Below are 14627 nucleotides of genomic sequence, written 5' to 3'. Positions count from 1 at the left end.
TTCTCACAAATTGACACCAGTGTGAAAGATTCATTCAGTTCTACCGCTAACAACTCCAGGAAAAAGTAACACAGTTTGGCTTAACTTGCTAATTTAATTTTTTTTTTTTACTGCGATTTTATCTTTTTTTCTGTAAAATGAAGAGTAATTTAGTTTAAAATGTTTCCAACCAAACATAATTTTCTTGATTCTCTCAAGCAAGTTCTCCACCAGGTTCAGAGAAGCCTAGAGACACTGGGTTGTCCCAACCAGGGGGAGGTAGGGGGTTTCTGGCATCAAGTGGGTGGGGGCCAGGGATGCCCTGCAAATGCACGGAGGCCACACCCCGGAGAATGATCTCATTCCAAATGTCGGCAGGTGCAGAGGCCGTGGTCTGGAGACAGGTGTTCAACTGCTGGGGCCCTGGGGGAGCTCGGCGAGCTGGGGAGGCCGGGACGGCTGAGCAGCCTGGCTGGGCACATGCGCTCATGCACACGCCACACGCCACACACAGGGGTCTGTCTGGACGTTGTGGGGTCTCCCATCCTGCCCTTCTCATCAGGGCCTGGGAGTGTGCTGTTTGCACGCACAGCTGCTCTGCGGGGTCCACCCCGTCCTGCCTGCACCTGGGGTGCTGTGCTGTCCTGCATCTTCATTTTGGAGGGGAGACAAGGCTCAAGAGGATGAGGGGGGAGCTCTGACGTATTCATCAGGAGAAATGCGGTTTTGAAGCCAGTAGAAACAGCATGACGCCTTCCCAACCAGATGACCCCGACTGCTAAGAGTGCCCGAGCAGCCACAACTGAACTCTTTCCCCCAGAGCTGCTCACAGCTTCCGGAACTCAGTCTGCTTGCTTGGCCCCGGGTGGGAGGGGGTGTCAGGACCACCCTCTGTGTCACCCTGACCAGCTGAGGGCAGAGAGGGACACAGGCTGCATTGAGGCCCCCGCCCCCCAGCTGCAGCTGCAGGACCTGGGCTGGTCGCTGCACCAAGCCCCCACCTGCACAGGGGTGAGTGAGGACGGCACCAGCCCCTCCCTCCCTAAGTGCCCTGGGCAGAGTGAGCCACTAAGACTTTCCTTCCGAATACATGCACGAATACATGCACGAGGGAGTAACCATGCCATTCCATTCGGGAAACTTCCTTTGTACGATTTCCATGGGAACTTGCAAAACGACGTCCCCTTCCTAGAAGAGATCGGAAGTCAGGAATACCGCAGTTTGGGGCGGGGGGGGCGCGGGGATGGCACCTGCGTGTGCTCAGTGGCGTTGTGGACGCAGGAAAATTCACTCAGCGCCTCTCAGATCCAAACTCATGCAAATGTTTATTTAGAATGGCTCACTCGTTCTATTTGCCAAAGAACGGAGATGTTTCCCATTGTTTTATTCTGTGTTTGTTAAATACCATTTTACTCTGTCCGTCCTTAGCTACCATGGAAACCAGCCAGAAGGCTGCAGAGACCAGCCTAGTTAAATATTTTAAATATACATGCTTGCAGGCAAACAAAACGCACTGGTTTTCAAATGCGCATTGAAAGGGAGGTAGGAGGGCGAGGAATGAACTATCAGGACGGACCTCAGTGCCTCTTTTGTTTTTAAAGAATCTGATTATTCTCCGTGAAAATCAGTGGCAGGTTTGACGTGGAGGGAGGGGCACATTATTTCCTTTTTGGAAGCACCTGTAACCCAAAGACTTAAGGACGCAGGGAGAACAGGAGGAGACGGGAAGCCGCATAAATGACACTCGTGTTCGGGGAATAAACCCTCACCACCCTGTCCCGTCACGGGCAGTGCCAGTTTACGGTGCGGGATGGCGCGTCACCTTCTGCACGTCCCCTGACCAGAGACCCCTGTGCAATCCGTGATCTTGGAACACGGGGCCCTACATCTGTTTCTACGTCTGAGATTGGCCACTTATTTACCCAAACGTCAGGGTCCTGCAAGAACGGGTAGATGAGACGATGTCAACGGGTCTGCAGGCACACTGTGAGTGAGAAGTCACAGGCGCCTCCAGGGCCCACCATGGACCCCAGTGGAGGCAGGCTGGCTACAGGGAGAGATGCGCCGGCTGCCTTCCCTGAGGCCTGTTCAGTGTCGAGAGAGGCAAGGGCTGCTTTCTTGGTGGGAGTAGGAAAAAAAGAAGCTTGTGGCCTCACCAGGGACCCCAGAACTTTCCATGCTGCCAGTGCAGGTCTCCCTATGGCCGGAGGCTGGGGTGCCTGGCCCTCAGCCACATGCACGCAGTGACCGCACAGACAAGGGTGTGTGCAACGGCCCAGACTGGAAGGCGGGAAAGCGGGCACAATCGGGGACGTTAGACCCACTCCTTCCTGTTATCTGCCGGAGCAGATCGCAGCCACAGGCTCCCACCCCTCCTGAAGCCGCGTCTGGGCATCGGGTCCGCAGGGCTGCACTGTCAATCAGAGAAATTAGGTGGTGCCGGGTCCTTCCCGAGGCGGTGCCAGCTCAGGGGACGGACACTGAGCAGCAGGGGACGGACACCGAGCGGGAGGGGCCGGGTGCACGTCGTGAAACCCACCCGAGCACCGTGGTTGAGAAGAAGCCTCAGACACCAGCAGACACGGCGCCCGCGTGGCATGTCCCACAGGGAACTAACTTGAAAATGTTTCCATAAATTCTTTTATCAAATCACGGGATTTGTGCCCGTGCCATTTCCTCAGAAATGGAGGGAATTTGAGGTGCTGAGGAAGCGTCCAGCGGGTCAGCCCCAGACCTGAGGACAGCGTGGGATGGCCTGTCGGGGCAGCAGCCGTCTGTCATCTGTGACCCCATCTTCGGGGTCTTAGAAATGCACTCCTCAGGATCTGACATGGGGGGATTTTGAAGCCGTTTCCATATTTGTTCCACCTCCTGAGGGGAATGACTCCTGAGCTTCCTCTCGGGAGAATAGCCGAGGCTCCCTTGACCGCCGTGCTTTGCAGAAGCAGCAAGTGCCCCCCGTCTAATGACCTGCGCCTGGGAACCGGTCCCGGCTCCCAACCTCCTGCTCTCGCCTTGGCCTGTCTGTTCACGACGCTCTTCACTTGGCCCTGCCCACACGCTGCCCTTTGTCAAGTGTCCCTGTGCGTCTGCGAGGCCTTGCTATCCACCGTGGAGCTGGTGCTTGACCCCAGGGCCCCCGGGACCACGTCCACCATGCAGACCAATGGGCCCTACCCTGCAGAGCCTGATAGGTTGGGTCAGGAAGGGGTGCAGCGGGACCTGCCGTCTGCAATCCTATCTACAAGGAAATAGGGACATATTCACCCACTAACCGACTGATGCCCACCTCAAACCCAAAATGTCCGGGAGGGCACCCCGGGGAAGACACCCTGAGCTTCTGTAATGAAGACAGAATCCTCCTTATTTATGTTCCCTTGTTTACCTTCACCTCTGATGTTTTACGAGTCAGCCCGTTTACTCAACAGCCAGTGCTCACGCTTGGCTCCTAATAATTCTGTGTCCCTAACAGGTGAATGGTTAGATAATAGAAAATATGATGAATTACAACTTTTTGCAAGTAGATTGGACGAGGTGCGTATGATTATAGCCTTCCCCTGACACTATTTTTTTTTCTTTAAAAAAAAAAAGCAATAATTTACATCCTGCCTCGGGTCGGTTTTGCATTATTCATCTTTCACTGGTGAATTGATGATGGAGGGAAATGACCCAGCTTCCTCTTCATCTTGCGCGTCCCTGAAGACCTCACCTGGAAGTCACACTCAATTACACTCATCATCAGACACAGAGAGAACAATCCTCGGGTACACGGAGAGCAAGACCGGGCGGCACAGAGCTGCTGGGAGCATAGGAAGATAACGTGCCAAGCGAGGGGCCAGCAGGGGGAAGTCAGGCTGGGGGCAGAGCCAGCAGGTGGCTGTTGGGGTGCAGGCTTGGACGGGTGGGGAGTCAGGGTGGACACGATGGCTTTTCCAACACACAGCTTGCCTGTGGCTCGGGGGCCTCGGTCTCGGTGAGACAGAAGCCTGTCGTCATCAGTGTTTTGTCCTTCTGTTCTCGGGTCCCTTACCTCCCACCTCTTTCCCTAAAAGAGCAGTAAGTGTGCTGAGTGCGAGGGCTTCCTGACGTGATCCCAGAGAGCCTGCCAGGAGACACCTGCCAGGGCCAGATGGAAAGGAAGGGCCTTAAGGCCACCCGTCCTGAGTCCCCCAGGACCCCATGTGCCGTAGACGGCCAGCAAAGGGACCAGCCCGACAGCCTGCGCAAGCATGGGATGCCACCCTGTCCGGCGAAGTCGGCGCCCTTCGATGCAGGGACTGCAGACCCCCACCCAGCAGCGAGGTTCCCCTTCCCCACGTGGAGTGAAGCGGACTCTCGGGGTCGATGCCTCAGCCCCACTGCCCACGCCCCAGCTGTCCAGGTGGCCCCAAAGCACAGAGCTCACCCAGGCCCTTGAGTGAGGAGACAGAGGCCCAGAGGCAGTAAGAGACGCACCCGAGGCCCCGCCCCAGGCCCAGGACCCAGCCTGAGAAAGTCCCCTCGGCTGTTAGCTGTCCTAGGGCGCGTCGGCAGAACGGCTCCTACGCGAGCATGACTGAGACTCGGTGGAGAGAGGCGGTCAGAAATGAGACACACTCTGTAAATAAAAGCTGATGAAGAAGCAGATCCGGGGCTTCAGCGGTGAGAGCCTGGGCTCCGTACGGTCTGCTCGTCAGGGAGGCACGCTCCACACCCTTCGTCTGCCCCTTTCGGGAAATGCCCCCATCGGTGCGCTGAGCAGGGTGGGCTGTGTCTGGGCACCTGGGCACCTAGAGTGTGTCCAGGGAGGGACCAGGCACGAGCCAGGGTATGGCTGGGATGTGTGGGGGGGTGGGGGGCAGAGGCAGGCAGGGAAGGCAGATGGGGCTGCACCCACGAGGCCAGGGAGAGCAGAAGCCCAAGGTGCTGAGAGAACTGGGAGCCCCCCTCCCACCCCACTGTACCCTAATCCGAGGGGCAGAGAACCCATCCCTCCTGCGGCCAGAGGCTGTGCCCTGCCCTTCTTGGAGAGGCCACTTCGGCCAGGGGGAATGCCAAGTTCGACTGCCGGGGCGGACTCTCACGCCTGCCCATCTGGGGACACCAAACTCAGCCTGGAGCATCCTCCCTGGGCTGGATCAGGACAGCCACCTGTGCTTGCTCCTGCCTTCACCTGGGCTCTCCTACACCTCCCCACCTGTCACCCCTGGCTCAGTCCCTCCCCCACTAGCCAGGCAATTTGGACAAATTCCTTCTCCTTCTGCCTCAGTTTCCTTACCTGGACTATAAGGTTATAGCACACCCCTAAACCCACCTGCCCTCAAGCCTGTCCCTCTGAACACTTGGGGCTCATTCCAGGCTAAGCCACCACCTCCAGGTGTCCTGGCTAAAGCCTTCACTACCGTCTCCTCTCTGAGCCCCTGGGAATCCAGTCCAGCATGACTCCTCTCAGGCTTCTTCTCTCCACCATGAACCTGACAATGGGGCTGAAACCCCCAGCCATCTGCCCAGTGCCCTGGACATCACCTTATCACCCACACTACCCCCTGGTAAGGGCCTCCTCAGTTCACAGAAGAGGAACCAAGGCTTGGGGTGCAGGGGGCAAACAAATACTGAGGGGCCAGTAAAGAGCAGCCCGTGTAAGAGCAGCTCTGCCGACCCTGGGATGCTGCCCCTCCTCCCCACTCCTCTTCTGGGCCCCAAACAGCCCTTTAACTCTGCCTGGTGGCAGAGGCACCCATGCTGTCCTGCTTCTATGTCCGCCCCTTGGCCATTCCTTCCCAGCCTCATTACCCCCAACAATAAACTCCTATTTGCTCCTCATACCCTACCCAGGTATAATATCCCCCATGAAGCATTTCTGCGCTCCCCAGATGGATTGAATTGCACATAACTGGATGCCAGTTTGAACCTTGCCTGGTCCTGGCTCTGTGCTGATCACTGCCCCGTGGAGAGAGCGGCCAGCCTGAGGACTAAATCGGAGAGAATCTGGGCCCATGGCTCTCCTGTGACCCGTGGCAGCCATCACTGCCGTCGGGGCTCCGGGCCTGCCACTCCATACGAGCACTTAGGGTAGAGGCTGAGGGTCAGCTGTGTTTTGGTGCTCGGGAAGTATGTGGAACCCCACATTTAAGACTGTCCGCTTCGTTTGCTCCATGCCGGGTGGGTGGCCATGAGGCCCTACAACCTCCCAGGCAGGGCAGCAGCCACGGTGTGGGGCCAAAAGAATACCCCAGCCCCCAGGGCAGGGCGGGAGGTGTCCTGCCCAGGCAGGGACAGGGAGACATGGAGGTCCTGGCCTCTGGGGCCCGAGCTGAGCCGTACCGGGACTTGAGGGCGCGGGCAGCACTCTGGGAAGCTTGCTCCAGCTGCCGTGTGCACAGGGCTTCCCGGGGGCGTCCAGTGGGGAGGCTGCTGGAAGACAGGACATGGGATCTGAGCCCACGCAGGCAGGAAGGGCACCAGGAAGAGGAGTGGATCCAGGGGCAAACTTCAGGTGGGGGTTAGGAGCAGGGGCACAGCCCAGGGTGCAGCCCAGCCTCTGTGTGGACAGCATGGCCAGGCCTTTGGCCCCAAAACACGAGATGAGCAGAGCCTAGATCTGGCCGTGCTGAGGCTGAGAGCTCTGTGGAGCGTTCTCGTGAAGGGATCTGCACGCTGCCTGCAGCTCCAGGAAATCAACCTCGTAACTACGTCTTCTTGGATACCCAGTAAGAGGACATTGAGACCAGGTGATTTCCTCGGGGGTCTCTGTCCTGTCGATGGGCAGCTGTGAGTTTGGTCGGATCCAGAGGCCAGTTCAGCAGCCAGGATCCTCCCTGACCGCCCACCCCAGTAATGAGACCTCTGACCTGGCTGAGCTGTCTGTCGCTAATGACCCAGTGATGGGGCTTGGCTAGACTGTCATGATGCCAGGCTTTTGGTTTTGAGAACATTGTGACATGTTATAAACATGCACGCAGAGGTGCAGACACATACATGTGTGTATTTACACATGTGTGCATATATACACATGCACCACGTACACGTGTCACATATGCACGTGCACACATGTGTACATGTGTGCCTGTGTGTTCACATATGTGCATGCGCACACGTGTGTGCATGTGTGTCTATACCCCTGTGCCTGTGTGTTCACATATGTGTGTGTGCACACGTGTGTACATGTGTGTCTATACCCCTGTGCCTGTGTGTTCACATATGTGCGTGCGCACACGTGTGTCTATACGCCTGTGCCTGTGTGTTCACATATGTTCGTGCGCACACGTGTGTGCATGTGTGTCTATACACCTGTGCCTGTGTGTTCACATATGTGCATGCGCACACGTGTGTGTGTACGTCTATATGGGCACATGCATGTGCGCACACCGGTGCATACGTAATTGTTAGTGACAGGAGCACGGAGGTCACGTTCATATCGTTCTCCAACACCTCGCCAGCGTTTACTCAGCAGCACAGCCTTCAGGAGCGCACTGGGAGCACCGGCAGGTTTCATCCGTTGGGACATATGGAATACTGATAAATAATGGAAACGCTGTTTAGCATTAGTGTAATTGTGCATCAGCGTCAAGTGCCACGTGCTGAGTGCGCCGGGACCGCTGCACGTCCGGAACGACGTGCCGGCTCCTCTGAGGTCGCTGATAACCCGCACGGACGTCTCTCCCCAGGGAAGCAGGTGCGTCTTCCAGGCCGAGGCTGCACAGGTCTGGCATTGGTTTTCACCAGACTTTGTTATTACATGTGTCTCACAGCTTTAAAATAGTAGCAAATATGTGCAGTTTATTTAAACAACACTAGGGAAGTTAACGCCATGCAAGCTCGTCCTAAGCAAACAAGATAAAGCAGTTCAAGAAAACAAAACCGGCTTTATGCTCACTGGGCCTGACACACAGGGAGCTCAGCGAGCGTGTGCTGGTGCCCGAGCATTACCGGGGGGGGGGGGGGCGCTGTCTGCACCGTCACTGGGGGAGGCATCGGGAGAAGCCACGGTTGACCAGCACCCCGTCCCGAGGCCGTGCTTGTGGCTGGGGCTCCCTGCCCTCTCAGGCAAGGCTCCCAGTCCGGCTGGCTGGCCCTCAGACAGACACTATCCCAGCCCCTTCTTCTGGGGCTGGTGCCTGAGGACCGATGAGCTAGTTACCTGTGGGGGGAGCCCCAGACAGGATAGGGGAAAGCCTGCATGCCCTGGAGGCTCCGTAGCACGGACAGCAGGCAATCCTCCCATCTCCGATGGGGATAATGATTTGTGTCCAGAGCTCCCCACACGTGATTTGAGGAGGGGTAAAGGGGCTGTGACCTCACAGTACAGAGACCCAGCCACGAGGGGTGGCCCTCAGCCAGGTGCTCTGGCTTCCAGGTCTGACTCCTGGCGTTCAGTTCCTGCCTCTGCCTACCGAGCTGCGTGACCTTCGGACGTCACTTAGACTCTCTGAGCTCCCCCCGCCTCCCTAGTAAAGTGGGGTTGAGGACACTTCCTACTGAACCAGGGAGAGAGGGTCTCGGCAGAGACCACATGGAATGCTCAGTGCCCCAAGGCATCAGCTACTCACAGAGGCGGGTGGGGAAGGCGGTTGTCTGTGCCCTGGCTGTGAAGAGACAGTGTGAGGCCAGGACTGTCCTAAATGCTGTTCTGTGAAGCTCGTCGAGGAAACTAGAGACATGACCCCACTGCTGTGTCATCTTTAGAGCCTGAAGATGAGTCACGGCACCTGTAGCTTGACTTGAACGGAAGTTGGTATCATGTCACATTGCATAGACATCAAGGCCACGGGGATGTGCACACCTTGCATGGCTCGTTGTGACACAGGTGGGGGTGGCCTATCTAAGGCTTTTGGTTTTCAAACGCTTGACTGTGGGAGCTCGAGACCCTGAGACAGCTGGGACCCTGGTGGGTAAAGTCCCAGCGGGGCTCTCTCCTTCCTGTGTGGCTTGTCCAGATGGGTTTTCCCATTGATTCTGGCATTGGGGGCGGATATGACATTTTATTTTTTCATCAATTAGGCAGTTTTGTCTGTGCATATTTAATTTATTCCTATGCAGCTCTTTTGCAAAAAAAGAGTGGGCAAGGTTCTCGATCCACAGAGGGCAATGGTAAGACTACGCGGGGCCATCTTGCTGGATGGACCTGGAGCTCAGGCAGAGAGTGGGAGTGAGGGAGACCATAGCCAGATGCCGTGGGCTGTCCCTGTCCAGGTCTCTCTTTGCCGTGTGAGCTCCGACATGCAGCGTGTCCCTGGGGGTCTGCGCTGGTGCCGTGCGTGTCCGTGGGGTCTGCTGGCTTCTTTAGTCATAGAAAGTCATATATGTTGTAATATTCAGAAATACAGAAAGAGGGGCGCCTGGGTGGCACAGTGGTTAAGCCTCTGCCTTCGACTCAGGGCGTGATCCCGGAGTTATGGGATCGAGCCCCACATCAGGCTCCTCTGCTATGAGCCTGCTTCTTCCTCTCCACTCCCCCTGCTTGTGTTCCCTCTCTAGCTGGCTGTCTCTATCTCTGTCGAATAAATAAATAAAATCTTAAAAAAAAAAAAAGAAAGAAATACAGAAAGGTAAAAGGAATAAAGTAAAACAAAATAGCATAAAACTCACTGGTGATCAGAGAAAACCACAGTTGACATTTTGATGTATTTCCTTCCAATGTTTTCAGTGTCCTTAAAAAAAAGGGGGGGATTTGGTACACTCCGATGCCATCCTCCACTTACCATATTTTATGGGCGTTTCTCCATGTCCTAGTCTTCGAAGAGTAGCTGTCCGTGACTGTAATACCCCAAGATGTGAACTCAGCATAGGGCATTGAACTAGTATTTCCTGCTATCAGCTCTCCAGAGGTTTTGTCCTGATATTTTCCTTACTTTATGTGTACATAATATTTTCATCAAACATCTGCGACGAACACGTTCACAGGGAGATTCTCACTTACATGTAGTTTCTTTGGGGCAGCTGTGAAGCTGTTGGGTCAAAAAGCAAGAACTTTTTTTTCACTGATGTACAGTTGGTGTGGAGGACGATTTTGGAGGCTCTGGATGGTCGCCGGCCCACAGCTGGCCATCATGGTCAGCACCCAGCAGTCGTGAGCCCCAGCAGCAGCCAGTCCCAGCGGCTGCCCGACAGGCAGGGGCTCTCGTGTAATTGCCGAAGCAGCCCTGTGAATTTAGTGCTGTTATTACCAGCTCCGTCTTATGAAAGAAGCAGCTGGAGTTCAGAGAGACAAAGCAACTTGCCCGGAGCCCGTGAACCTTGGGATGCGCGTAAACACCTGCTGAGCGCAGGGTCCAACACCCTCCCCCGTCACGTCTCCTGACCACACGACACACTCCACAGGCCCGAGGGTCCGCTTTGTTTAGTCTTGTCGGTTTGATAGGTGAAGAGGGGTTATTACTTCAATTGGCATTATTTTATTACAGGAAGATGTGTACATTTTTAATAAGTCTACTGATTTTTATGTTGGTATTAATTTCCATTCAGGTCCTTTCCCTGTTATCAAAAAGATTTAATTTTTTATTGATTTGCAAGAACTCTTTATATAGTGAGACTTAACCCTTTGACAGATTTGTTGCAAACCGCGTTTGCCATATTCATCAACTGCTTTTAGGGTATGTTTTCATAACCTTTGTGACTCCCCCCGCCCCCGCCACCGCATTCTTCAGGGATTTAAAAGTTCTAGTTCACCCTACGAGACGTATTCTTCTGTTTTTGCAGTTTCTTTCCCCCACCACGTAATTCTGCAATTCATTTTGTGACACGGGTGTCTTTCTAGATTTTTTTCCCTAACACTCAGCCACTTCCCCGAGCGTCATCCAGCCTTCCTCTGCTGATGGAGTGCAGAACAGATTCTCTGAACAGATGCCTTTTCCTCTGCGCAAAACTTAACCAGACTTCTTTGGTTCTTCTCTCCCCCCTTCGGGCTAACGCCGCAGAAAGGAACACAGAGTGCCGCCCTGGACACCTCTCAGCCTCCGAAGGACATGCTGTTGCCATGGCCCCAGCACCAGAGCGCCAACGGGCTGAGGAGGCAGAAACGAGACTGGGTCATCCCACCCATCAACGTGCCAGAAAATTCCCGAGGGCCCTTCCCCCAGCAGCTCGTGCGGGTAAGTGGAGACCCCTCCCTGCTGGCTAGGGAGGGTCTCGGCTCAGCGCGCCCTCTCCTCTGGGATCTGGCAAGTCAATCGGTGGGGCTTGTGGGGGGTGGGGGGCACGGGCATGTCTGGGAGCAGGAGCGAGGGACAGTCTGCACTTGGCGTCTAAACCTTTTCAATAACGAGATGACACAAGACAGAGAAAGATCAGAAGGGCAGCCATGTCCTCCAGGAAAGCCGGTCCCGCTGGACGTGGGTCATCTCACCCGTGCCGATGGAAGGGGGCAGGGTGGCGACTTGGGGCCTGGCCTTTGACCTCTGACACCGTTCTTTGCTCACAACCTTTTCCAACTATGACTAAGAGTCTGGAGGGTGGAAAGACAGTCTGCCTGTGATGGTGATGAGGATATTGGCGAGAAGCTGGAAGTCTTGGGACTGAGGCTGTGACCCCAAATCCCGCATTTTGGCTGCCCTCCGGTGGGCTCCTCCGGTGAGCTCCTTCGGCCCACCTGCTCCCAGCCCCCACCACAAGGTGCTTTCCCAGGAAGAAGGGAACGATTCATTTTGCAAATTTGTATTTCAAAAATCCAGGCCATCAACGCATTTCCTTCTTTCTTTGAAGAAAATTGCAACCCAGTCTGGGGACTGATTTGATAAAATGATGGTGAGAATCCCATTAAGTAGTGCCCCACGCATTGTGGACCGGCTCACCCCACTCGGTGGAAATAAGGGTTGGCGGGGCATCCTTAAGGGGTTGCCTTCCTTCCTTGGGCGGATTAGCCTGTTTTGTTCCCCGCTCTGCTCCACGCTGGAAGGTGGGGTGTGTTTAAAATGCTGAGACCAGAGGCCTCTGGGTGGTTTAGTCACTAAGCGTCTGCCTTCGGCTCAGGTCATGATCCCAGGGTCCTGGGTTAGAGCCCCGTGTCGGGCTCCCTGCTCAGCAGGGAGTCTGCTTCTCTCTCTCCCTCTGCCTTCTGCTCCCCTCGCTCGTTCTCTCTCTCTCTCTCTCTCATTCTCTCTCAAATAAATGAACTGAATCTTTAAAAAAAATAATAAAATAAAATGCAGAGACAGAGCCGAACAAAGCAGGGGGGCCCGCGTCAGACGCCCCACCACACACACCACACCCACGGAGACCGGCCGCAAACCTGGCCCAGGGCAGTGTCTGGGATGTGGTGATGCAGCAGGAAGCCAGCCTTGGTTTTCCTCCCCAAGCCCCTAAAACCTTGGGCATTTCCTGAGAGTTGAGAGCTGCCGGAGGGTCTTCTGTTATGTTAATGACGTGACTTTTGGAAAGTCCCCTGAGGAAGGGAGCTGGTGGCCGGTTGCCTGGGGAACCAACCCTGGGATTAGAGGCGCCCACGTTCAGCACCCCCCCAAACGCTGGGTCTATGGAGGGGCTGGAGGTTGAGTCAGTCGCCAGTGGCCAGTGACCAATGATTTAATCAATCTTGTCTCAGTAGTGAAACTCCCATAAAAACGCAAAAGGCCAAAGTGTGGGGAGCTCCAGGTGGCGGACCTGGGGAGGTGCAGGAAGGCTGTGGGGGCGGGGGTAGCATGGAAGCTCTGCGTCCTTCCCTGCTCCTTGTCCTGTACCTCTTTCCCACCTGGCTGTTCGGAGTTATATTCTTTATAACAAACTGGTAATCTATGGAGTAAACGTTTTCTGAGTTCCATGGGCTACCCTAGGGGATGACTGAGTTCTACAAGAGGGTCGAGGCAACCTCGGATTTACAGCCCATCGGTCGGGAGCACGGTGACAACCTGGACTTTCGATGGGCGTCTGAGTGGGAGCTGCCTTGTGGGACCGAGCCCTTCCCAGTGGATGGACACGCTCTCCAGGAGCTGGTGTCAGAATCCAGTTCAACTGTAGGCACCCAGCAGGTGTCACAGAATAGCTTACCGGGGAAAACCCCCACCTCAGCGGGCAGAAGCGTTCCACGTGTGGTCGTGTGTGGTCGTAGCAGGAGAGCACAAGAGAGTCTCAGACTCACGGCGTGAAGCCGACCCGCTGACCTCAGTCCCCCCCGCCCAGATGGGGAGCTTCCCAGAGCACCCCCTGCCCTTGCTCGGCCTGACTGGCTGGAGGTTCCCTGTGATGCGGCACAGACTTGAGCAAAGCACTCAAGGCGTGAACCCCAACCTAGGAGTAGATTCCCAGGAATCCCGTGTTCGGGGGTCTGTCCACCAACCCCAAGCCACCGACAAGATGGGAGTTCTGTGCCCCCCCCACACACACACACACTCACCACCCTCAGGGCCCTAGTCACATCTGACCAGCACTTGTCATTTACCTAACGCTTCCCATTAGTGATTCATTCTTAATATAAATAGATTTATTTTAAGAGGCGACATTATATTAGCTCACAGTTGGAAACCTGGTATTGTTGGCGATGGGAGAAGCCAACTGTAAGACAAGCGTAAGGTGAAGAAAACAGAGTTGATGTCTGGCTGTCTATTGTCCACACTCAGAGCCTCAGGGCTGCCAGGACTTGTTTACAAGGGAAGCAAGGAGCGAGTATCAGAGTGCTCCCGAGATGCGCTGGGACCAGAGGCTTCCTCTTGAATGTCATCAGGATCAAAAGCAAACTGGAAAGGGAGCAAGTTTTTCCTTGTATGAGTCAGTCTTATATAAAGGCCTGTGCTGGCACCAGTCAGAAATCGGCTTAGTAGAACATTGCTGTTCAAACTCGGAGGTCGGCAGACTTTTTCTGCAAAGGGCCAGATAGTCAATATTTTAGCTTCTGCAGCCAAGCAGCCTCAGTTGCAAATACTCAACTCTTTGTAGTGTGAAAGCTGCCGTAGGCAATACGTAAACTACTGCTGTGTCTGTGTTCCAGTAAAACTTTATTTACAAGAGCAAGCAGTGGGCCAAATGTGGCCCGCGGGCCCTAGTTTGACGAGTGCAGATCCAGCTCATTTCCCAACCTCTGGGAACACCTCCCCGGCATGAGGCAGGAACATTACAGTGAGCGTGTGAGCTTGTAACGAATGCCGAGGGTTCTCGTCTGCTCACGCCCCGCAGGGTACATGCATAAGCTTGGGCAGGCATCCTAGCAATTCTGGAATATTCTGCTGCCTGGCTTTCAGAGTTTCTCAGGTTAGTGATGCTAGTACGGACTCACGACACACCCCTCCTCTGTGCCTATCCGCACACACGCCTGTAAAAGGTACCAGGAGAGAAAGGCGGTGTAGGCAGAGCCCCTGGCCCGCAAGGACTCCCAGAGTCTATCTCCTGCTGGATGATGGAGAAAAAGACATTTCTGTACTTTCTGCCCCAGGGAGCTGCAGTGGTCTTAGGGGCTGACTGGTCGGAGCTGGAAGCAAGGCCAACACGAGAGCGAAGTCTCCCCCACCAGCTGGGGGCTCGGCTCCCACACGGCCCCGTGCACATGTTGATGGGGGTGTCACAGGGGCGTCTGTGTGCTCTGATGGGGGCCGCGCTGCATTTCCGACTGAGCAGCTCTAAAGCAGGGGAACTTGCCCCCCTCCCCAATCACGCAAACCTTGCCGAACCTGGCTTGGGAGAGCAGCAGCCGGCGGTAGCTCCAGACCCCTGCAGGGTCCTGCAGATCCCCTTGCCGCTGTCAA

General features: G+C 55.3%; 1 protein-coding gene across 1 annotated transcript in view; it reads left to right on the top strand.

Moving 5' to 3' along the window:
• The window catches only part of CDH4 (cadherin 4), a 551768-nt gene that overhangs the window by 418297 nt on the left and 118844 nt on the right, over positions 1-14627 (top strand). Inside the window, exon 3 of the mRNA XM_034641573.1 lies at positions 10875-11048. Coding sequence (XP_034497464.1) covers positions 10875-11048 — 174 coding nt within the window. The remainder of the gene's footprint in view (positions 1-10874; positions 11049-14627) is intronic.

This window comes from Ailuropoda melanoleuca, chromosome 13 (assembly GCF_002007445.2).
Source record: "Ailuropoda melanoleuca isolate Jingjing chromosome 13, ASM200744v2, whole genome shotgun sequence".
NCBI classification, from domain to species: Eukaryota; Metazoa; Chordata; class Mammalia; order Carnivora; family Ursidae; genus Ailuropoda; species Ailuropoda melanoleuca.
Note: the sequence above shows the minus strand (reverse complement) of the source record. Positions and strands in the feature narration are given on the sequence as shown.